General features: G+C 45.6%; 1 protein-coding gene across 1 annotated transcript; it reads left to right on the forward strand.

Annotated features, from left to right (window-relative positions):
* Positions 1-23,453, forward strand: ALDH8A1 (aldehyde dehydrogenase 8 family member A1). Its single transcript, XM_019420509.2, has 7 exons — positions 1-213; positions 4,060-4,207; positions 5,484-5,639; positions 7,285-7,434; positions 12,533-12,789; positions 16,772-16,933; positions 22,149-23,453. Exons 1-7 carry the CDS (start codon positions 76-78, stop codon positions 22,599-22,601), a joined length of 1,464 nt encoding a protein of 487 aa, XP_019276054.2. The 5' UTR covers positions 1-75; the 3' UTR covers positions 22,602-23,453.
* The last annotated feature ends 206 nt before the right edge of the window (positions 23,454-23,659 follow it).

A 23,659-nucleotide genomic window follows, 5' to 3' on the forward strand; every position in this document is an offset into this window, starting at 1 on the left:
GAGGTGAGGACAAGGCAAACTCAGGGTAGGGAGACTCCCTCACCGGTGGGGAGAAAGACAGGAGTTGTCTCCACCATGGCCGGAACAAAGGCACTTCTGACGCTGGAGAACTTCATTAATGGAAAGTTTGTACCTTGTAGCTCATATATCGATTCTTATGATCCGTCCACGGGGGAAGTATACTGCAGGGTGCCAGACAGTGGAAACGAAGAGGTGAGTAGTTCACTTAGGGAGACTGAAATGTACTTGGTGTCTGGATGATTACACGTCACTTACTTTTTTCTAGGAGCAAGGGGAATTGGGAAAAGGTGCCCAGTTGTTAAACATCGGCGGACAGGAAGATTTTAGTTCTGGGAAGGTTTGCTTTGTAATCGGACTCCTAGGATGTAGGTTTCCCCCGCAATCAAAAAGAGAGCCTTCCTACGACACCTGTGGAAATGGCATAAAGTGCAGAGTCTCCTCCACTTACTGAAAGTTCGTGTCATGCAACTTTGCTTTTGGGAAAGAAGTACAGACTATGGTAATGGCTCTTTTCCTAAAAGTGAAAATCCTCTTCGGGTTTCTTTTGGTTAGTGAAAACAGGTGCTAAGGTAAAAGCGAAGCAGTGTCATGTGACCTTTCAAAAGGGGCTACCTGGGACGCCTGGGTGGTTCAGTCGGCTAAGCTTCCGATTTTAGCTCAGGGTGGTCTCACGGTGCGCGGGTTCGAGCCCTACATCGGGCTCTGCGCTGACAGCACGGAGCCGGCCTGGGATTCTCTCTCTCAGCCCCTCCCCCCAATAAATAAATAAATAAACTTAAACAATATTCTTTAAAAAAAGGGGTGATATCTGTGCACGGAACAAAGCCCAGGTGACTCTGCAGAAGCAAGTTATTAGTCTAGGCAGCTTAACACACGGCTGCATTTCTCAGACATTCCTTAATAGGTGTCTACTAAAAACTATTAGTTGTTAAGAATGATCAGTATTACTGTGTCCTTTTTTCTACCAAGTGTTGCCTAAACTTGCCACTGTATTCATGGTTTTCTGAAAAACTTATTTCTCTAAAAACAAGCAAAAGTAAAAACCCAGGGATTTATTTTAGGTTATCCTTTAATAATTCCTTATGTTTTTAAAATATCTGGTAAAGTAAAACTGATCATTTGAATGGTGAAATGCAAAATCAAATTCCCATATAGTTTTGTGTTTAAATTTAATACCATCCTTTTTCTTACTCAAAGTGCTTAATGGCACACACGTTAAAAATTTTTTATTGATATTGAATTAATTTTATTTGAGAAATTTTATAAAATGGTGGAGATACATTTGATTAGATATCACTTATTGTATTGAGAATGTAAATGTGTCTGGGGTGATAAATGTGGCTGATGTACCTATGCTCATCTAATGCCTAATGGATTTTATTTCTTAAGGCACAAAGAACTAGATTATTTAAAGGATAATTGTAACCTTCATATATTAATAAAGATATATAAACAAGCCTTCATCTATACTAAGCTATTATTTCTCATTTGTTAATAATATTTTAAATCTGTCTTTCATTAAAAAAACCTTTAGACTTGTGGATTAAAGTCTGCAAATACTGGCTAATCTATTGGTTAAACTGTAACCCACAATTTTGTTTGTTTCAAATGACCTGGGATAGATGTGGGAAATCCAGCTTTGTGTTTTCCAGTCCTCCTGGTCTCAGGGTGTTTTCTAAACTGAAGTTAAAAACGACAAATAAGACAAATTCAGTTGAAATATTTTCTGCAGCTAACGGCTCATGCCTTTTCAGAAGACAGAATGTACTATGGAAGCACCTGCTGGTAGAGGAATAAACATTTTGGATTTCCCTGCAAATATTCTCTCTGATCCCCATAAATCCCAGCTTTTTCTGGCTTGAAAACTATGGTCCACATACAAACTACATGCCCGATTTTACAGAAAGTCACTCACAGAAAGTGCTGCTGGTTTTGCTAACAGCAGAATTATCCCCAATATGAGTCGTAACAGCCTACAAATAAGACTTTATCATCGTCCTTTATTCCACAGATGACAGACAGTGAGCTAACATTCTCATCTCTGATGCTTAGATCAGTGGCCACACACACACGTATGGTGGCATTTACATGATAGCTTTGCAGTCATCAGCACAGACTGGGGTCGGACCACCTAGCTTCAAAGACCAGCTGCACAACTTAGTGTGTGTGGTCTTGACTTAGAGCTGAACTTCCGTGTTCCTCAGTCGCCTTACCTGTAAAATGGGGATAATAATAACACCTTATAGTGTTGTTCTAAGGATTAAACAGACTGGTATATGTAAAGCCCTTAGTGTTTGGCAAATAGTAAATGCTTCCTAAGTCTTAGCGTATGCTCATGTTATATTCACATGTATTCTAAGACAACTTAGAAAACATGACTGTACTTGAGTTCTCTGCATAGTGAAAAGCTTAGCTTTTACACTGACAAACCTCAGGAAGAGGACGTTTTGTACTGACCACAGCAGGAATGAACCCTCCTCCTGTTGGCGGGCACCCAGGCCTCGGCCGGACGGCAGCTTCTGGTGCCCACATTCTTCCTTCATTGTTTCTGCGGATCCACATTAGAGATTCAGCTTTTGAAATGAAAACACCATTTTTTTCCCCCAGAAATGTATAATTAAAATGAGACTCATTTTATCCTTTATTCAGCCCCGCTGAGAGGGACTCTGTTTGCATAAAGAAAGCAAAGGAGGAATGTACGTCGGGTTTGGGGGGAGAGGGCAGCAGAATTGTCAGATCATGTGACATGAGAAAGACGCTCGTGGTGACCTGAAGCCTGTGGAAAAGGATTCTGAGGCTGGGTCTGAGCCCAGGGGTAGAAGCACGCGGTGAGTTATTATAGTCTTCTCGTGTGTGAGAGGGGAGAGGGGTGAGACACAGGCTATAGATTTGCTGTCTCTGGAAAAGATACTGCTTAGACTTTGCTAAGGGGCAGACAAAGGCAGCCCAAGACCCGTTCCACCTTGCATGAATTGGCCTTGCCCGTACCTTCCCCTGTATATTTTTGGATTTGGCTCCAAAACCAGGTCTCCAAACTATCTGTTCAAACACAGATATCCTCCTCCCCAACAGGCCTCTTTTACTGGGCAGAGCCCGGCAGGGGCAGGGACTGAGGCTGTGCCACAGAAGGCCAGCCATGGTCTCGGGGGCCACAAAGATCTGGGTTTGAATCCTGATACTGCCACTTATTGGCTGTGTGACCTCTGCTAAGTGACTTGAGCGCTCTGTGCCTCAGTTTCCTCATCTGCATAATGGGCATAGCAATAGGCACGGTTTAGAATTTTAGAACAGGTTAGATGAAATAATTTGTGTGTCTAACATTCCTTTATACAGAAAAATTAGTAAATGGCTATTATAATTAGTCATTCAGAGGGGAAAGAGCTTGTAGATATGATTTCAAGCAAAATTTTAGACTTTCTCAGATGTGTTGGAGCTGGATTAAAAGTTTAGAGATTCTACATGTCTAGATGAGTTTCCCCTCCCTATGATATTAAAAAAATGTGTATTTTGACATGATTGAAAACGTGCATCTGTTAAAATTAAAATGGCTTTTATTTTTAATGTTTATTTAATTTTGAGAGAGAGAGAGAGAGGGAGAGAGAGCGAGCATGAGCAGGGGAGGGACGGAGAGAGAGAGGCAGACATAGAATCTGAAGCAGGCTCCAGCCTCCGAGCTGTCAGCACAGTGCCTGATGCGGGGCTCAAACTCACGAACCACGAGATCATGACCTGAGCCGAAGTCGGGTGCTTAACTGTCTGAGCCACCCAGGCGCCCCTCAAACAGCTTCTTTTTAATAATCTGATTGATTGCCACATCTGCACACCTTGGTCAAAACGGATCCCTCTTCTTTGTTTTTGTGGTGCCCTGATTCACCGGTCACAAAAACACCACTTTGCAGGTAACTCGGCACTAGCAAGTGTTGCATATTTGAAACTAGGCTGAAAAAAATTAGGCATGCGTGGAGCTGTGGTTTCTGGATTCCTCGAACCTCAGGAGCAACAGTCCTAAGGTGATTGTCTTCCTGATGCTCCTCAAAGATCGAAGCTGCAGTGGAGGCCGCCAGGGCAGCGTTTCCCGGCTGGTCGGCCAGGAGCCCCCAGGAGCGCTCACAGGTGCTGCACCGGCTGGCGGATCTGCTGGAGAAATCCCTGGAGGACTTGGCCCAGGCGGAATCCAGAGACCAAGGTGAGTGCAGCCGCCTCTTAGCAGTGCTTTATGGCAAGTGCCGTACCACTACTCAGACGCTGGAGATTCACACCCTCGTTCCGGTTGGGCAGGGGACCTCTTGCCTCTTAACCACAATGGATGGGACTCAGGGCACCTTCTTCCCATCGGGCTAGCCTGCACGACGCTTCTCATGGCAGAGGTAGAGGTGGAAAGCAGAACCACCTGGGAGTCTGGCATCTGGCCCACGTCTGCCCTATTCTGATGGCCACAGCAAGTCAGAGCTGAGCCCAGGTTCCAGGGCAGGAAAGCAAATACATTTTGTCCATTTGGTGGAAGGCACGGCGGAGATGCTTGGCAAAGGGCACGGATATGGGGGGAGAGGAAGAGGAGGGCTGATCCTGCAATTCTCCAATCCTAGGCAGAGGGGTTCTAAGCGCGGGTAATTGAAGAGCAGTTACAGTCAAGTTGTTCAGAAAGAGTCCGACAGGTCAGCGTTCCGCTCCCAAAGCAACTACCGTCCCAGAGGTGTGGATAATGGAGTAAATGCCCATAAATCCTTGGAGGGACGTCTGTTAGGAAAACCCAAGATCTTTTAAAATGGTATGTGTGTTATATATCAGCTTAAACTTAGGAAGCAGCTTGAGTCTAAGCCCTTAAGAAGGAGATGTTTCCTGCTGGTGCTCCTGCTGCGGGGAGTCCCCCGGAATTGCCAAAGAGAATAAAGGAAAAGTCCGGAATCTCTTTTTGTTCCGTCCAGGAGCTAGGTGGTGCATGGGGCACATGGTGAGCGAGCATCACATGCCAACCCCCGGATGCCATTGGTCGCTCTGTCACGTGCCCATCTGAGGGTCTCTGCCACGTGCTGGGGGACATTTCATGTACAGCGTATGTCTGTCCGAGGGGTTTTATGGTGTCGTGCAGATACAGCTGTCCTAACACCCATTACTCCAACCCCTTTGTAGCCTGCACAAGGCAGGGTGATTCTGAATTGAAACAGCTGATGTGAGCGGAGTGGTAGCATCTGGCGAATTCATGATCGCTATCAATTGTTCAACCCTTCCCCCACCCACAAAGATTACTTGACTCCGTTTTAATTCCCCCCCCCCCCCCCCCATCTTATAACGTCATACCTAATTATTTCACAGCTTTATGAAACCATGATCAGCTGTCCGTGTAGTCAAGGGCTGGGGTCCGGGGCTGGAAGGCACCAAGGCTACGTGAGCGTGAGTTAGGATGCAGGTGCGGTGGTGTCTCCACTGCACTGACTGTGCCTCCTGTTGCTGACTTGTTACAGGGAAAACCGTAACGTTGGCAAGAACCATGGACATCCCCCGGTCTGTGCAGAACTTCCGGTTCTTCGCCTCCTCCATCCTGCACCACACATCAGAGTGCACACACATGGACCACGTAGACTGTCTGCACTACACCCTGCGGGCCCCCGTGGGGATCGGTAGGTGCTGCTGGGTGAAAGCCTGCACTGGGTTGGTGCCGAGGGACGCCCCGTCGGTCCTGCAGCACCGATCGAAGGGAACAGACCCAGAAAAAGGAAAGAGCTGATTTCTTCTACTTGGACTGAAAATTAATGGGCCACAAAAATCTATTTCGAGGTTATTTTTCTTTGTGTCAAATTCCCCACTTATTCCGAAAACATCGTTCCTGGGAAATTACCAGGAAAGGAATAATACCGAGAGGAAATTCACGTACAAAGATTTTCCCCCCATACACCAAAAAAAAAAAAAAAAAGTTTCTTTCCAGAGAGGCTTGTCCTTAACAGCATGGATTTTGGATATGTGCAGGGTCAGTTTCGTTAACATTTGTATATTTCACGATTCTTATCTGAAAAACTGAGAGAATAGTTTAATTTTATACTTATATATTTTAACATGGATTAAATGAATTAGTAAGTGTAGGGCACTTAGAACAGTGCCGGGTAAGTGAGCCTTGACTGAACGGGCCGGGCCGCTTCTTGCTTCCTTTTGGAGGCCATATAAATATGAGCAATGTCTCAAAATATCCACTAGATGTCACTGTTCCTCCGAGGAAAAAACCCACCAACCTCCCATATTTATTACATTTTATGACAGGATAAAATAAATTAAAAGGAAAGAAAATGGGATATTTTACCACTTTGATTATTTGAACCCTTTGGAAATCACATTTTGAAGGCATTTAAGAGAAGCTCAAACCTTCCTCTAAGAAGCATGATGATATACAATGCTGAAAAAATACTGTTATCCCCTAAAGAAAAGATTTTCCAACGAGAAATATAATAATATAGAGTGTATGTTTACTTTCACAGCACAGGTTTGAGGGAAGAGTATAAAATAAAATGAATCCATTTACTTATTCATAAGGTAGGTTGTGTGTGTGTGTGTGTGTGTTTTATGGTTGGAAGCCTACGCATGGTTTCAGTATCGCATGGGAACAAATTCTAGATGCTGGTTCTATCACTTGTTTAGCAATCCTATCTGCTCATGATACAGGTGAGAACCTAGAGAGAATTTTTTATTAAAAAATCCCCTGGCTCACCAAAATGGATTTCGCAGTCTATGCATCAGAATTCATCGGCCTTACTAGTAGGAGGCCCCCACAGGGCACGCTCATTACTGATTTGTTCTTATTTTACAAATGATTCTAAAAAGCTTGAGACTTTATGTCTTAATCCACAACAGATTAGAAACAGTGATGGAAAACCTTAAGTAGGAGCTAGACAATTTGATGATGGAGAGAGAGGTTTAAAAAAATGTGAACATCAGACTATAAATCTCAAAACTCATCACAGCTGGAACTGTTTAGTGACAAGTGACAGCCTCTTGGTCCTAGAACTTATATTGCTGTTTGTTCATCAATACAATTGTTACGACATCAAGAAAAGAGTAAATTGTATCGATTTATAGTTTGAAGAGGCACAATGGCATATGATACGTTTCAGAATTCTTTTCCTGAAGGTGGCTACCAATAGCAGAATTGGGGACTTTTAGAATAGTAAGCTTCACTTTGATGCGGGAGGGAGGAGCTCCACGTGAAGAAACCCAGTGTGGCCAGCCTGCTTTGAGGGGCATGCCATTGCTGAAGGTGCTTCTGTCCTCTTGCAGCTGGTCTGATCAGCCCCTGGAATTTGCCACTCTACTTGCTGACCTGGAAGGTGGCTCCGGCCATTGCTGCCGGCAACACCGTCATAGCCAAGCCCAGCGAGCTGACGTCAGTGACCGCCTGGATGATGTGCAAACTCCTGGAGACAGCAGGTGATTTAGCTGCGGGTTCCAAGAGGCACGGGATCGGCTTTGGGGTTGCGAGTTTTGCGGGCTGCGGCCACCTCTGCGTCGCTGACGTTTGAAAAGTTATTTTGGATGGAAATCCGCTCAGAGCAAGATCGATTCCATCGACATCTTTGCTTGTTGTCTCCCTGAGCTTTTCCCGAGAAACCCCTTTCATCACACTGCTTCCTCTCTTGGCCCCGTGTACCGCGCTGCCGCAGGAACCCTTCCGCCAGCAGGGGGCAGGCAGTACAGAGACTTGTACAATCGGGGAGCCTCAAGCCCGACAGCAGCGGGCCCCAGAGAGTGTCTTCAATGGTCAATTTAAATCTGTTTGGACTACGTGTTAACCTTGATGAAAATAAGGCTACTGTTAGGCACTTTTGTGTATGGTTATAGAGTAACTGCTCAAAATAGCCCATTTTCAAGAGATTTGAATATATATCCCTCAGTTTCCCTAGCACTTGGAGCCACTATGTGGAAGCTGATGCAATATGGTTCCTTGTCCTTTTTTTTTTTTTTTAATGTTTATTTATTTCAGAGAGAGAAAGAGAGAGAGAGGACACAAGTGGGGGAGGGACACACAGAGAGAGGGAGACACAGAATCCGAAGCAGGCTTCAGGCTCTGAGCTGTCAGCACAGAGCCCAATGCGGGGCTCAGACCCATGAACTGTGAGATCATGACCTGAGCTGAAATCTGACACTCAACCAACTGAGCCACCCAGGTGCCCCTCGTTGCCCTCTTTTTGTGAATAGTGTAATGGTCACATTCAAGGTATGTTCCTGGTTACCTTCTGGGGTAAACTCAGCGTGGGCACAGGGTTAGAGGGGAACCATTGGGAGGCCCCAGCTTGTAACCCACAGGAAAGCCCCTCGCTATTAGGTCCCTCAGCTCAGGTCTCCATACTCACTCTGGGCTGGGATGATGGGTGATGGTGGGAAACAGGCTGTCTTTCTGTCAGTCTCCGCTGTGCATACGTCCTTCAAGCCCGCAGAGAAGGTAGCTGGGCTCACCCATATGTGTAAAGTAGGTGGTTGGAAAGAGCCCATCCCTCCCCCTTCTGGATATCTCATCTCTCCAAGCAAAAATATACATATTGGCTTCTAAAGAAGTTGAGCCAGTTCTTGACTCCAAGGTTTAGATGGCAGGTTGAACTGTGGCCTTATGACCCTAGTCTAGCTGCCCATTTCCCTTGTATTGTACAGAGGAATGAGGCCCTCCATCCTCAGTCTTTGAGGTGACATTTATGGATGCCCTAGGCTCCTGGAGGGTGTGTGATAGAAAGATGGAGACCTCTCCCACGCCCCACCTGTCTGTCATTCCTTCCTTCCACGAGGGATCACATTCTAATGCCCTTCTTTGCAAAACTAAGTGCCTAGTGTCTGCGGGGGTCCAAGGCAGTTCTTCCCTGCCTGTTGACTGTAGGTCCCCCGGGTGAACAGAAGTGGGACCTAGGCTCTGCTCTGATCCATGTCGGGGAGGGAACGCACGGAGGGGGCGTGGGCCACAGAGCTGTGTTCCCAGAACCGTGCTCTCTTGAAGTCAACTACGTCTTGATCTAGGATGATTCCTTTCCCTCAGTACTCTCCCCTTCCATACACCCAGAACCTGGTCTGCATGAGAGGTTTATGTATCCATGTATTTGCACAGCATTGATCTTCTTTCTTGTGAACAAATAAACTGACTATACCAAGGTGGTCCTTCTCTCCTTCCCAGCCTGGGCTGGCTTTGCTGAACTTCCTTCCTCTGGCCCACTGAGAGCATAAGGCTCAAATATCACCTTAAAAAAAATTATTTTAGAGAGAAAGAGAGGGCACAAGCAGGGGAGATGGGAAGAGGGAGGGAAAAAGAGAATCTTAAGCAGGCTTCATGTGCAACGCGGAGCCCGATGCGGGGCTCGATCCCATGACCCTGGGATCATGACCTGAGCCTACATCAAGAGTTGGATGCTTAACCGACTGAGCCACACAGGCACCCCTCAAATTGCACCTGCCTTAAGCCCTCAGTTTCTCCATTGAGACTATGTAAGAGACGCTTTTAATGGTGTAAGAAAAAGAAAGCTAAAATGACCTGCTGGTGCGTTCTGGATATTTAAAGAGCCAGTCCTCTAGTCCTGAGACTTCAAACAGACTTGGCAGATGACCTTCCTGTGAAGTGCAATCATTTAAAAAAGCACGCAGCGAGTAACTCTTTGCAAGTCCTAGAGTATTCGCTTCTTCTTGGGGGTACCAAATGTTTGCCCTTGTTCTTGGAGGGTCTACTGAAAGTGGATTTCTGGCCTTCCTATTTAAAAAAAATTTTTTTTAATGTTTATTTATTTCTGAGACAGAGAGAGACAGAGCACGAGCGGGGGAGGGGCAGAGCGAGAGAGGGAGACACAGAATCCCAAGCAGGCTCCAGGCTCTGAGCTGTCAGCACAGAGCCCGACGCAGGGCTCGAACTCACAGACCATGAGATCATGACCTGAGCTGAAGTCGGTCACTCAACCGACTGAGCCACCCAGGTGCCCCTGGCCTTCCTATTTTTGTTCTGCCCAATTTAAGCTTGTTGCCACCCTGCCACATCCTAGCATGGGAGGGACCTTGTGCCCTTTCTTATCCGTTAGCCACCTATTCTGAGGTTTCTCGAATTGGTATTTGCCGACTTGGCTGCCTTCTTCCTTTGATAACCAGAATATCTTAAGGGTAGAGGGCAGGTGTCTCTAGAAAAATTTCATTACTGCCTCCATCGAATGGCAAACTGGTACTGAGAAATAATGGCCAGTATGTAGCTCTTAACATATTAACACCAGAGCTCAAGGAAATGTAAAGTGTTTACGCCGTTGTGTAGAAGGCAATTGGCCTGGAAGAAATGAGCCCACTTTCCTGGATTATAAATGTGTGGTGTTTCTAAGTTTTCTTCACTCTTCGTTAAAATGCTATTGTAAACGTTAGAAGGGATTTGATCCATTTTTGCCTTCAGGATTTATAAAGCCTGACCAATAGCCCACCTTCTCTTGCCCCCAAACTCCAATCAGAAAACATCGGGCAGGGGCGCCTGGGTGGATACGTCAGTTAAGTGTCTGACTTCGATTCGGGTCATGATCTCGTGGGTTCGTGGCTTCGAGCCCCGCATCGGGCTCTGTGTTGACAGCTCAGAGCCTGGAGCCCGCTTTGCATTCTGCGTCCCTCTCTTTGTGTCTCTCCTCGGCTCATGCTGTCTTGTCTGTCACTCAAAATAAATAAATAAACATTTCAAAAGAAAAAAGAAAGAAAATATTGGGCAAATATTCACATGCCCAGTAATAATTGATGGAGATTAAGACCCCTTCCTGCAAATGATGGGGAACCTGTCCTTGTTTCTCTCCCATCAGCCTCCATGGGGCCCCCCCTCCTGAACCTCCTCTTTGTCCCAACGCAGGGCTCACCTGCATTCACATGGTGTCTGGGTCTGGGTCTGCCCTCTGTGGCAGTGACCTGTGATCCAGGATCGAGCCAGACTAGGTTTCGATAAGTGTGCACATGACTGTAACGGTGGGGCCATTAGAGGTGACGCTTTGTCAGATGCCACGTTGATTCTTCACACCTGTCCCTGAGGCTCACCTGAATGGGGCCTCGTTTGTCCCCTCAAGTGATCAGGCTAAGACTCTGGCTCTACGGGAAGGTGTTCGCGATGATAATGGATCATTGATGAGAACTTATTATTTATACTTTAAAAGCATATTCTTGAAGAGATGGTTGTAATCCCATGAAGTATGTTTCTATGAAGGAGAGAATGGCCAACCTGGACGGAAAAAGGTCCTAGCAGCAGGGTAGTTCAAGAACCTTACACGTTGGAGGTTTTCTGCCTCTGTTGCATTTCAAGGCTGAAGAAATACAGGCAATACATTCAGCTACCTCCAAGCAAACCTAAGAGCTTCCTGGACACATCACAATTGCACACAGATTTTCTTTCTGGGCACTTAAAGCTTTCAAACAAAGTCAAGATATTTGGATTTGGATAATGTATGCTAAGTATTTGTTCATTCATCCACTTAGTTGATTATTAATCTTCCACACCCGGTTTTGCCTCATAATGGTTGCCGTTTAACCTCACTTTGCCTCAGTTTGGGTGAGGTGAGGATATTAAATCCTACCTGCATCATCAGTTGTTGGGAGATGGGATGGATGTAAATCACTTGCAGCAATAACTGACCCGCAGTGAATGTGAGCGTTTAGCAGTGTTAATCTATATGACAAACTAGGCCATGGCACGGGGAACAGAGTGGGGAGCAAAACACAGACACCATTTCTGCCTTTAGTGTGCCTTCCAGTGTTGGATAGGTAATAAACAAGAAAAGCCATAAACACATAAAAAAAAAAATACACGCAAATGTAGGAAGGTAGGGTCTCATGATAGAAAGATTGGGGCACCCGTGTTCGGGTGTCCTTGGTGTTTTACGTCAGTCCAGGAGTGTAATGGTATGTCCATATTATGAGACACAGGACCTTTAACTCAATACTCACCTTCCCAGAGGAGCCTCCCTCACGTCCCTGGGCCAGGATAGTCTAATCTCTTCTTCCCTCTACTTAACGTGTTCACACTGCGTTGTGACTTCTGGATGCCAGCTAAGAGCAGGGCTTCTCTACCTTAGAGGGCCTGACCTGCCTGAGGATATCTCTGCGTCCTCAGCCCCTGATGCCTGGTCAATATTATGGAATGAATTAATTAGAATGTTCTAATCTTCGGGGCGCCTGGGTGGCTCAGTCAGTTAAGCGTCCCGCTCTTGATTTCGGCTCCAGTCAAGATCTCACGGTCTGGGAAATCAAGCCTTGGATGGGGTTCTGAGCTGACAGTGCAGAGACTTCTTGGGGTTCTCTATACTGGCTGGCTCTCTCTCTCTCAAAATAAATAAATAAACATTAAAAAAAAGAGAGAGAGAGAGAATGTTCTACTCTTCGTTTTTCTACGGCAAAGCGCATGGAGCTTTGTTATTAAACTAGAGGCGGCCGTAGACATTTCCTCCCACCCATTCAAGCTATTGGACTTTCCAAGAGAATGTCTGTGTAACAGAAGTTCTCAACATACCGAGAAGAATTAGTGTAACTGTCACTGTGTCCCATCCAGGTGTTCCACCAGGTGTGGTAAATATTGTGTTTGGAACGGGGCCCAAGGTAGGCGAGGCCCTGGTGTCCCATCCAGAGGTACCCCTGATTTCCTTCACGGGGAGCCAGCCCACCGCCGAGCGGATCGCTCAGCTGAGTGCTCCCCATTGCAAGAAGCTGTCCCTGGAGCTGGGGGGCAAGAACCCCGCCATCATCTTTGAGGACGCCAACCTGGAGGAGTGCATTCCCACGACCGTCAGGTCCAGCTTTGCCAACCAGGTACGTCCTCTGGGTTGCTCTGTTTGTTTTTATTTGGTTTCGTTTCATTTTTGGTTTGTTTATTTTTAAACTCTGTGACCCTGTCAGACAGGATCTCTTTCATCACAGTACAAAGCCAGGAGTGAGCGGGTCAGTCTGGTGCTATTTCAGTGAGAAGAGGTTGTTACATTGTGTTATTCTGCTGACTGTCTGTTTTATCTCGATGTCCATCTGTGGTCTTGTACAGTCACAGCTTCTGTTTAGCAAGCTCCTCTTTCTGAGTCACAGCTTTTTGTCAGGTACTGGCCATGGGCAAAATGATTGATTTTTTGTTTCTCCAAGCTTTTCTCTGCCTTAATTCATAGAGTCACTCTCATTCTCTTCTCGCTGTCTCAATGTCCTATCTCCAGTGAACCTTTGCTCCCCCAAAGCATCCTAAATGCACCACACACTTAGAAATAAATGCCTAAACCAAGCCTACAGCACCTTTCTTATGTTGGAGTCATGGGTGTCATGGAGTCGTGGCAACTTTTCATCTCCTGAAATTGTGTAAGCAGTTGTTTTTCTGGAGGCGACGGTTTTTAGCAAATTCTTCGATGGCATCCCAAAGGGTTAGGAAAACCAGCCCAGACAGACCAGACTGGAAGCATCACGAAGAGGACACCTGTACCTGCTTTGGGGGCACACTTGACCTTCAACAGGTATACGAAAATACTGAATGATTTTCTCCAAAGGGTCTGTTTTTATTTTATTTTTATTTTTATTATTTTTTTTAATGGTTATTTATTTTTGAGAGAGACAGAGTCAGAATGCGAGTGGGTTAGGGGCAGAGAGAGAGGGAGACACAGAAGCAGAAGCAGGCTCCAGGCTCTGAGGTGTCAGCACAGAGCCCGACGCGGGGCTCGAACTCACGAGCTGCGAGATCGTGACCTGAGCCGAAGTCGGACGCTCAACCGACTGAGCCACCCAGGCGCCCCTCTCCAAAGGGTCTGTTTTAAAAAAAAAAATTAGCAGAGGGCAAAGAATTAATGAAAGAGGACTGTCATAGAAGGATGAGTAGAATGAGATAGATCTTTATTTAACCTGAATAAACTGCAAAGCCTTTTGAACCTTTGTTTCTTTACCTGTAAAATCACGGAAGCAAGAATGATGCCTTCCAGTAGGGTTTTCATGAGTGTCGAGCGAAAAACATTCTTGACGGTGGTTTTTCAGGATCATTACAATTGTAATGATTTCTCTCGCAGTAATTCTTAGAGAAAGTGGTTTGATTACGTATCTCTGTCCGCACCTCTATATACAGATATATCTGTGTGTATAGAGTGTTTCTGAATCAATAGACTTCAATTTCAGATTTGAGAAAATAGACTTGCAATTTTATGATACAGCTATTTTAATCATTAAAACCAACAAGGATCAAAACGAACAATGAAATCGAGCATTTGGGTGGCTTAGTGACAACAGTGCGGTGGGGGGACAAACCGTGGCCTGAGACATAGTTGAGGGGGTGTTCAGTGGCCTCTGCATGGTGGCAAATGCACTCCCAGTGCACAGAAGGACTGTGCAAGAACTCGAAGTGCTCAGACAGCCTTCCTCTTGGGGGGAAGGGGGGGGCGTGTATTTTAAATGCCGGTGGGAAAGGACATGAACCCACCTGGCTAATTCGAGACAACAAATAGACTTTAGGCAAAATAGAGGGGCTGATTTCTTTTTCCTTGGCCGAGAGATGAGTCCCACATAGTGAGCACTTCCTCCTCAACTGGACACAACGGGCTCCTTCGAAACATCTCCACTGTGTGTACTCCCCTTTGGAGTGGGGCACACTCATACTTAAGACATGCCGTGGGACTCGGAAGAAACGAACGCGGACTTCAACATCAGTCAGACTGAAGTTGAAACTTCCTGTGCCTGGGGGCCTTGGGCCTGTGTTTGGTCAAACTTCATTTCCTAATTCTGAACTGGAAAAGCTAGTACACCACAGGAGTATCATGAGGAAAGCATCCCGCGCTGTGCCTGGGGCACAATGGGCACCCAATCAATAAGATTTCCCTTCTCTTATTTCCTCTCAAGTCATGCCATTAGGGACGCTAGTCTCACCTATGCTTTCCCGGCACTAAGTAGTCAGGAAAACCCTGACTGGTTAACCCCTCAGATCTCTTTACCACTCCCTCCCCTGCCTCCCGCACATGGCGGAGGGCACTCGTGTTGGGAGATTTCCCAAGCCAGGTGGGCAGATGGTTCCAACCGTGATCCTGGCTGGCAGAGAGAATTTATTGCTCCCAAACAGTGAGTGTTTAATTTGGACAGTGCATCTTTGCACAACCAGCGAGATAATTAGAAACGTTCTATTGTTAGGATTGTTGTGAAGGTCAAACAAATATAAATGGGACAAAAATAGTTGTTCATGCGTACGTGTACTTGTCAAACCTATATAATGCTTTGATGTGTCTAGAATGGTGTTTGCGAACGATTGCATGGCGTAGCCAAATGAGAGTAAGGATGACTTTTCATTCAGGCACCTGTTAGCACCTCAGCCCAGGACACTCAGTGCCTCTGCTTGGGTGACGATTAGGCGTCTGAGCCTTACCTGTGCGAAGCAGAACTTCCGGTTTCCCTCACTCTCCTTTCCCTGCAGTGCTGATCTTCTCCCTGCCGTGGGCTCACCTTCCCAGGGAAGAGCACTACCATCTGCTCTGTGGCTCCATCAAAAACCTGGGAGCCACCCTGATTCTTACCCTTCCTTTTCCTTCTGTCTCAATAACCCATCAACCAGTCTTGTCGGTTCAGTTGTTTTTTTTTTTTTAATGTTTTTGTTTGGTTTTGGTTTTGGTTTTGGTTTTTGAGGGAGAGACAGAGCATAAATGAGGGAGAGGCAGAGACAGAGGGAGGGAGACAGAGGGAGGCAGAGACACAGAATAAAAGCAGGCTCCAGGCTCTGAGCTGTCAGCACAGCTGTCCAGGCTCTGAGCTCCAGGCGTGGGGCTCAAACTCGTGAACCGAGAGATCATGACCTGAGCTGAAGCTGGACGCTTAACCGACTGAGCCACCCAGGCGCCCCGCAATTATTAGGATACATCCTGAAACCTGTCTGTTCTGCAGAGGATCTATACCAGTTTCCTTGCACTTTTGGGGTCCCATGTCCCTTTTCGAGTCTGGGAACGTCAGTGGATGCCTACCACTTCTCTCATGTCCACTGGGCCTGCCCTGGTTCGAGCTACGTCCACTTATCTGGACTTCTGGAACACTCTCTTAATTCTACTCTGATCCTGCTCGAATTCCCTTCCATTCTATTCTCCACACAGCTGCTGGGAGGATCCTTTCACAACGTGAACCCCATCACATCATCCTGCTGCTTAAAGCTTAAAGGCTTCCACGGTCTTTTCATGATGCCAGGAGCAAGGTGCAAGCTCCTTGTGAGCCTGTGAGACTGCATGATACTGCCTTGCTCCTCACCTCCTGCCCTCATTTCCTACCCTCCCCGACCCCATTCCTGCCTATACTCCCGCTCAGCCCTGCTCACGCTCACTGTCTTGCCTTGCCTCGCACACCGCACCACTGTAAGCTCGCTCCTGCATCCAGCAGCCCCTCTACACTTCCTGCTGGGAACTGTCTTCCTCGACATCCAGCCCCAGCCAGCTCCTTCACCCCAGTCAGTGTGAATTCAAATACTCCCTCTTCATAAGAGCCTTTTAGGACTCCCTCTACTAAAAGGGAGTAAAAGAGCTGTATTTTTCCATTAATTTCTCTTCCTAGCCTCTGCTTAGTTTTCTTGTATTGCTTTGGTCGTGACCTGAAATTATATTATTGATTGAGCTCATTTACTTGTGCTCTTGTCTGTCTTCCACACAAGACTCTGTGGCCCTCATGGTGGGACTTTCTCTGGTTTGTCACCATCTCCCGTTGCCTAGACCAGTGCCTGGCCACTGCCAGGTGCTCACAATTGCCGCGTTGACCTATCCACGAAGGAGGGTGTCTTGTCATTGTCCTCACATGTCATTCTTGGCAGGGTGAAATCTGCCTCTGTACCAGCAGAATCTTTGTCCAGAAGAGCATCTATAGTGAATTTTTGAAGAAGTTTGTAGCAGCTACCAGAATGTGGAAAGTTGGCATTCCCTCCGATCCATCGGCCAACATGGGAGCTCTGATAAGTAAAGCTCATTTGGAAAAAGTAAGTACATCTGTGCAATGTGAGTTTGGGCATAAGCTCAGTGTAGGACACAGCACACATCCATGGTTTGAAATGTTGTTAATTACTGCCTTATTCTTCAAGCATTCGGACCTGTATAGGAAATGGTCTCTGAAATATTAGATACGAATACACAAATGTAGTCCAAGTTAAAGCAGCATCTACACGGAATGAATGAATCTAGGAAGTCAGCATGGAGATAGAATCAAGAGTGAGGAAGTCAAATTTCAAAACATAAGGGTCACTAATAAGAATGATGTAGACTAAGGGAGGCAGGAGTTTCCATAGATAAAAGTTCCCAGTGGAAAGGATTCTGCCTCTGGCTTACAGCAGATGGAATTCTGGAAGGGCCAGCATGCATGATCCTAATTAGGTGGTTCGTAATTGGTAAGGTGAGTGGTGGTCCATGTGGGAGAAGCCATCGATGGTCTTTGGGTGGTTTGTGGAATTTAGGTCTTTAAGGTCATTTTAACTTATTACCTGATGTGACTCCCAAAAGAAGTCATAGAATTGGGGGCTAGGGGACCTTGTTTTCAGCTGTGGTGACTGAGGGCCACCAAGGAAGATACGCTCCCATCAGTTAGCCTCTGAGGGACAGGGCCTTTACCTAAGTTTCTGGAAATCTTTGACATTGCACAGATGTGGCAGATTAACTGCATTTTAACTTTGACTTTTACAATATTGTGAAGCAGAGATGCACATAATGGAGGGTGTAGTAGCTTGAGGGTCTCTTCTTATTTCTTCTATTTTCTCCAGGGAAGCAGGAAGCAGGGTGAGGAGGGGAGAATGTGTGAAATGGTTCTGCAGGAGAGATCCCCATGGCTTCTAGCGTAGCCACAGAAGCTGTGGACAAAGGGCAAGAACCCTAACCTAAGCCATACGTGATCTTTAGTTTGTTTTCAAGACTTGAGCCACTGACAAGGTTTTAGGCCCAGTATGGCCACCCAGAAATGCCATCTTCTGTGAAACCAAATTATGCTGGCAAGACGGGCATTTATTTAACGTGGCAGTTGGATTTTGTTTTCTTACTATCATTTCAAGGTAGTTACTGAGGTTCCATGAATAACCCTGAGAATGGTGACGGGTACAGTTACCAGTTTTTTCCTGACCGCATTCAAACATAAGCACGTATTTATCTTTCAAACAGAAGTTTTCGAACACTCCCGAATATTTTTACCCTCATGAATGTTTTCTATCTCCGTCAAATAACTAAGAAAAAAAATAAACTTTCTATTTTGGAATAACTTAAGATTTATAGAAAAATCTCGAAGAGAAGGCAGATGGTTTCTATATCCACTCACACAGCTTTCCCTTTGTTACCGTCTTACATGTCCACGGTGCAACTGTCCACACCAAGAAACTGACGTTAGCACATTACCGTTAGCCAAACTGCAGACTTTTCAGCCAACGTCTCTTAATTTTCTCCTCGATCCTTAGAGAAAATAATTTCTTAGCTACTTTCCTTATTAAAATAAAATAAAGTTAATTACTTTGCACTCATTTTAGAAAGTTCCATGACCCTACTGCTTTTAAGGAGAAAGATTTTGTACACACAGTTAGAAAGTTTTTAAAAAGGGGTCCCTGGGTGGCTCAGTTAAGCACCCAACTTCGGCTCAGGTCATGATCATGCAGTCTGTGAGTTTGAGCCCCATGTCGGACTCTGTGTTGACAGCCCAGAGCCTGGAGCCTGCTTCAGATTCTCTCTGCCCCTCCCCCACATGCACTCTCTCTCTCTCTCTCTCTCTCTCTCTCTCAAAAATAAACATTTAAAAAATTAAAAAAAATAGTTTTTTATCATTGGCCAATTTATTTTATTTTGATTTCTCTAGGGAAGCACACTAAAGATGTTATTCCCGTTACCCCACCACGTATCAACCCGCTGCTGTCTATGGAGTCTCTCGTGTTTGTGGTCCCTCCTTCCTCGTGTAGAGCGCCCCTCAGGTGGACTTACGTTTCCTCCCCTTGTGAACCCTTAGGGCAATCCTGCGGGGGCTCAGAGGGTTCCTGGATGTCTGCCATCGTCGCTGCTCCACGTGGAGCAAGTGTGCCCAGATGCAAGGAATCACAGCGTCCCTCTCTGACTCTCCCACCAGGTGGACCCCTGACAGGTGCTTTCAGATCACTTCTTGTGCGAAGGCCCTGGGTAACCTCTGCCCTTGACGGGGAGCTCATGGGAGCAGCTAGGGAAGTGTAAATGTGGCCTTTCCGGTGGGACTCTTTTCAGTCCAGTATGCCAAACCCTCCGGGACGGAGGAGGCAGCGGACACGTTCCACTGGTGGGCATCTTTCCTCGCCTCTCACTGGAAAGCTTGGGGGGCTGCGTGCTAAGGAAGGTCTGGCTGCCATCTTTGTTTTCTTCTGCAGTTTGTCTATATCTTCTCCGAATCAAATTAGCCCTGCAGCGTCTGGGGTCTTTGTCCCCTGCAAATTAGCCCCGCAGCGTCTGTGTCCATCTTACTTCTATGTGGCTGTCGCGATAGGTGGCGATTCAGGGACAGAAGAATCCCATTAGAATATGTCGAGGTTGTCCTGTAATGGCAAAGGACTCAGAACCCACAGAGACACAGCATGCTCCTAAGAGGACCTGTGACTTTTCAGGTTCCCAGAGACCCAGGGGATGCATAGGTAGCTGCAGGCGACTCTGTCCTCCAGGTGTGAAGAAAAGGCTCTTCGCCTATTGCACGGTGTTGCTTTTTGTTTTCACTTTTGTTTTTCTTTTTACCCCCTTGAATTCTTTTCCACTTGACTGTCTGGAGAATCTGCCTATATGCCAGCCTCCCCAAAGATGCGGGTAATTGGAGACGGAATTGTTGAGTGTTGACAGTGAGGCTGGGGGAAGCGCAGGGGATCCTGGCTGGTGCCCTCCCCCGACAGGGCCAGGCTTCAGGCCTAACAAAGGTCCACTTTGGCAGTTTCCTGTCTTCTTTTGTCAGGTTAAAAAAAACCCACCTGCAGGGTGGGAGCATCTCTGAAGTCTCTTAGCCAGTAAGCATCAGATCGTGTGTTACACCATCTCCTTCTTCACCAACAGCACCGAGAGCAGCTGGCATCCATAAGACTTACTGCGTATCGGGCGTCACGCTAAATATTTCACATGCATGATTTTCTTGAATCCTAGGAATGGGTGGGAATGTTAATCTTATTTTTCAGAGGGGAAACTGAGGCATAGAGCATTTGAAATCTCTCCGCGAGTAAGTGGAGGCCCTGGGATTTGAACATTTGGGCTCCCCAGCACTCCCATCTGCCCTCTGTGCTCTGATTTACGTGCAAAGCTACGAAGTAATAACTACTCTCTGTTCTCAAAAAAGTTCCGTAATAATAGTCTATTACATTTTATGGTATATTACCAGTCACAATGTTTTCTTTTTTCAGATTTTACTGAAAATCTCAGTTCCTGAGCTTCTAGTATAGATAGTCTATCATCCAGTAATACTTTCCCCAGAAAATAAATTCAGTTTAGTGTGAGTCATCTTATATATTAAATATCTTGAAAAGTTCACAGTTTGAAAACCGACGCTTTCATGTTTTAGAGCCAAGAACCTCTAAGAGATAGATAATCATGAAATTCTGGGTAGAGGAGACAATCTAAAGCCAGAACGCTCTGAGTTTGAATCACTGAAGAAAGTTCTGGTCCTGCGACCAGCAGGGGCCCCTGGGGACCTTTGCCTCAACTTCTCTTGTTCATGCAGGATGCGACCTTTGGCATGTTTTAGTTAATCTGGGTGGGTTGCTTCAAGAGGAGTAAGAGAATACGGGAAGGAGGAAGGAGAAGTCCAGACCTCATTTAGTCTCCACCCGCAAACTAGACTAGGGCTTTTCAGGAAGAACATTGAGATCCCTGCACGGGTTGGGGGGGAACCGTGTAGCAGCTTGGAATGCAGAGCTGCTCCAAATGTTCTATTTTTTGAAAGTGTTTGACTTCATGGCTTATTAAGTGTTCCATAAACTAGAGCGAAACGAATCATAGAACAACATTACCTTTTTATTTTTACAGAGTGAACACATAGCTCTACGTTGAATACAGTTCTACGATGAAATATTAATCTGATACTGGGGCAGAATGCTCAGATAGATAGGTGATAAGTAAGAAGCCAAAGTATGATTTCAACGTACCCAGCCTTTGATGGACCACCTCACTGCTGTTCTATGCTTTTAATTTGGGGGATTACTTTTCTACGGCTTCTATGCTTATCATACCCTTCAGGGGCAGGATAATGTTGTGACCGCAACAAGCCTTCCAGACATAACCATACGTATCATTTTATAATGAGTCATTTCTACAACCATTATTAGTAAACATCTGTCATTGTCCCCGAGTCACTGGGTTTACTTATTACATAGTTTATTTCCCATTATAGTTAGCTATACTTTATTGCCTAGATATATTTTTAGAATATAATCAGTAATGAGACTAGAAGTTAGAAATTATTTGTTCTGGAAGCCTAGCTATCTTGGCCATTAATGAAATCTTATACACCCTTCAACTTCCCATATTCTGCAGTGGACACAGTCCCTCCCAAAAGTGAGCAACTATTCTTTTGTGTATTTAACTACCGATTATACCGGAGTGTGGATTCTGGCTTTCCTGTTTATTCATTGTATGGACCATCTACCCTTTTTGACGCTCAATTTTGTCAGCAAAGAGGGGATAATAATACATAGCTAATAGAGTTTTGAGAGAATTAAGTGAGAATGTCTGAAAAGCGTTTATCCATGTGCCCAGCACGTAGACATTAAATAAATGACTCCTCTCCTCTAACGTATGAGGGCTGGATGCCCAAATGATGGTCAGAGCACTTCTGCCCTCAGGCTTAGCAGCTGAGCAATAAGGTAGTCAACTTTAGAGTTCTTTTTTTTTAAATTTTTGTATACATTTATTTATTTTTGATAGAGAGAGACAGAGCACAAGTGGGGGAGGGGCAGAGAGAGAAGGAGACACAGAATTGAAGCAGGCTTCAGGCTCCTAGCTGTCGGCACAGAGCCCGATGTGGGGCTCGAATTCACAAACCGTGAGATTGTGACCTGAGCCGAAGTCGGACGCTTAACCGACTGAGCCACCCAGGTGCCCCTCAGCTTTAGAGTTCTTAGCAATGACCTTACACGTTTTATGTAGATGATTCAAAAATATTGAATTTTCTGCTGCTTTGTGTAAAACCAAATGGTAAGGTGCTGCTAATCATGGTTTCTACCCACTTAGGTCAGAAGTTACGTCAAGAAAGCCCGCGCCGAAGGGGCCCGAATTCTGTGTGGTGAAGGGGTGGATACGTTGAGTCTCCCCCCCAAGAATCAAGCAGGATATTTTATGCTTCCCACAGTCATAACAGACATTAAGGATGAATCCTGCTGCATGAAGGAAGAGATATTTGGTCCAGTGACATGTGTCGTCCCCTTCGATAGTGAGGAGGAAGTGATTCAAAGAGCGAACAGTGTTAAATACGGGTTGGCAGCAACTGTGTGGTCAAGCAACGTGGGCCGTGTCCACCGAGTGGCTAAGAAGCTGCAGTCGGGCTTGGTCTGGACCAACTGCTGGCTCATCAGAGAGCTGAACCTCCCTTTCGGGGGGATGAAGAGTTCCGGGATAGGCAGAGAGGGAGCCAAAGACTCTTACGAATTTTTCACTGAAGTCAAAACAATCACCATTAAGCACTGACCTCGGCCAGCGGAGAAAGCTGTTATGGTCAATGCTCGGCTGTAGAGAATCAGTCATCCAACGTGGTGAGCAGACTCACCAGCATAAATTCTAGCCACATCTTGACTTAGCGGATTTTCTCTACCTTATCCTCGGTAGTTAGTATTTTTATCTGCTGTCAAAGAGATGCTGTCTATTTTCACTGTGGAGTCAAAGAAGAGAAGACTTCTGAACAGGAAGGCACAAAAAGGGAGCCAAGGGATTGTCAGGTTTCCTCTATGTTGTGTCTTCACTTTTTTTTTTTTTTTTCATTGTTTTGATTGAATTCTTGGTAATTTAAAGACAATCTTTTTCTTTTTTTTTGCTTCTTTTTTTTTAATTTAAGAGAGAGAGAGAGAGAGAGAGAGAGAGAGAGAGAGAATGAGCACAAGTGGGGGAGAGGGCCAGAGGGAGAGAGAGAAAGAGAGAATCTTAAACTGGTTCCATGCTTAGCATGGATGGATGCAGGGCTCCATCCCATGACCCTGGAATCATGACTTGAGCTGAAATCAAGAGTCAGATAGATGCTCAGGCAACTGAACCACCCAGGCACCAACATCAATATTGATGAAGCCAATGTTGATGATAAGCATAATATGGAATTTTGTCAGAGCAGGCTTATATGGTAGGTCCCACTAAATACATCTATATAAGGACAAAGAAAAATAACATAATGACTGCTTTTGGAGGGAATTTGGAACAAGAAGAGGAAATAGTTTGATCCATTTCTACTGTAGTGTCTAATTGATTACAGTTCTTCATGTATGCATCTCATTAGATTTACAACCTACTAATCCTAAAAGAATAAATGGTAAGCAATTTTAGTAGACAGTATGACATATACCTTTTTCTTGAATTGTCCTTTATTCTTCCTTATCCTCATCCTCTTAGGGGTATGGACTTTATACAAAGTAATAAAGGTATTTCTAGTGCCTTTTTTTCTGGATCCCCTAATGATCAAAGGGGAAAACCGAGCTTTACGGAGATTAAAGTAGCATGCTCAAGGTCATACATACGGTAAGGGGCAGAGGAAGGATTCG

The sequence above is a fragment of the Panthera pardus genome, unplaced genomic scaffold, assembly GCF_024362965.1.
Source record: "Panthera pardus isolate Hobbes unplaced genomic scaffold, ASM2436296v1 HiC_scaffold_17, whole genome shotgun sequence".
NCBI lineage: Eukaryota > Metazoa > Chordata > Mammalia > Carnivora > Felidae > Panthera > Panthera pardus.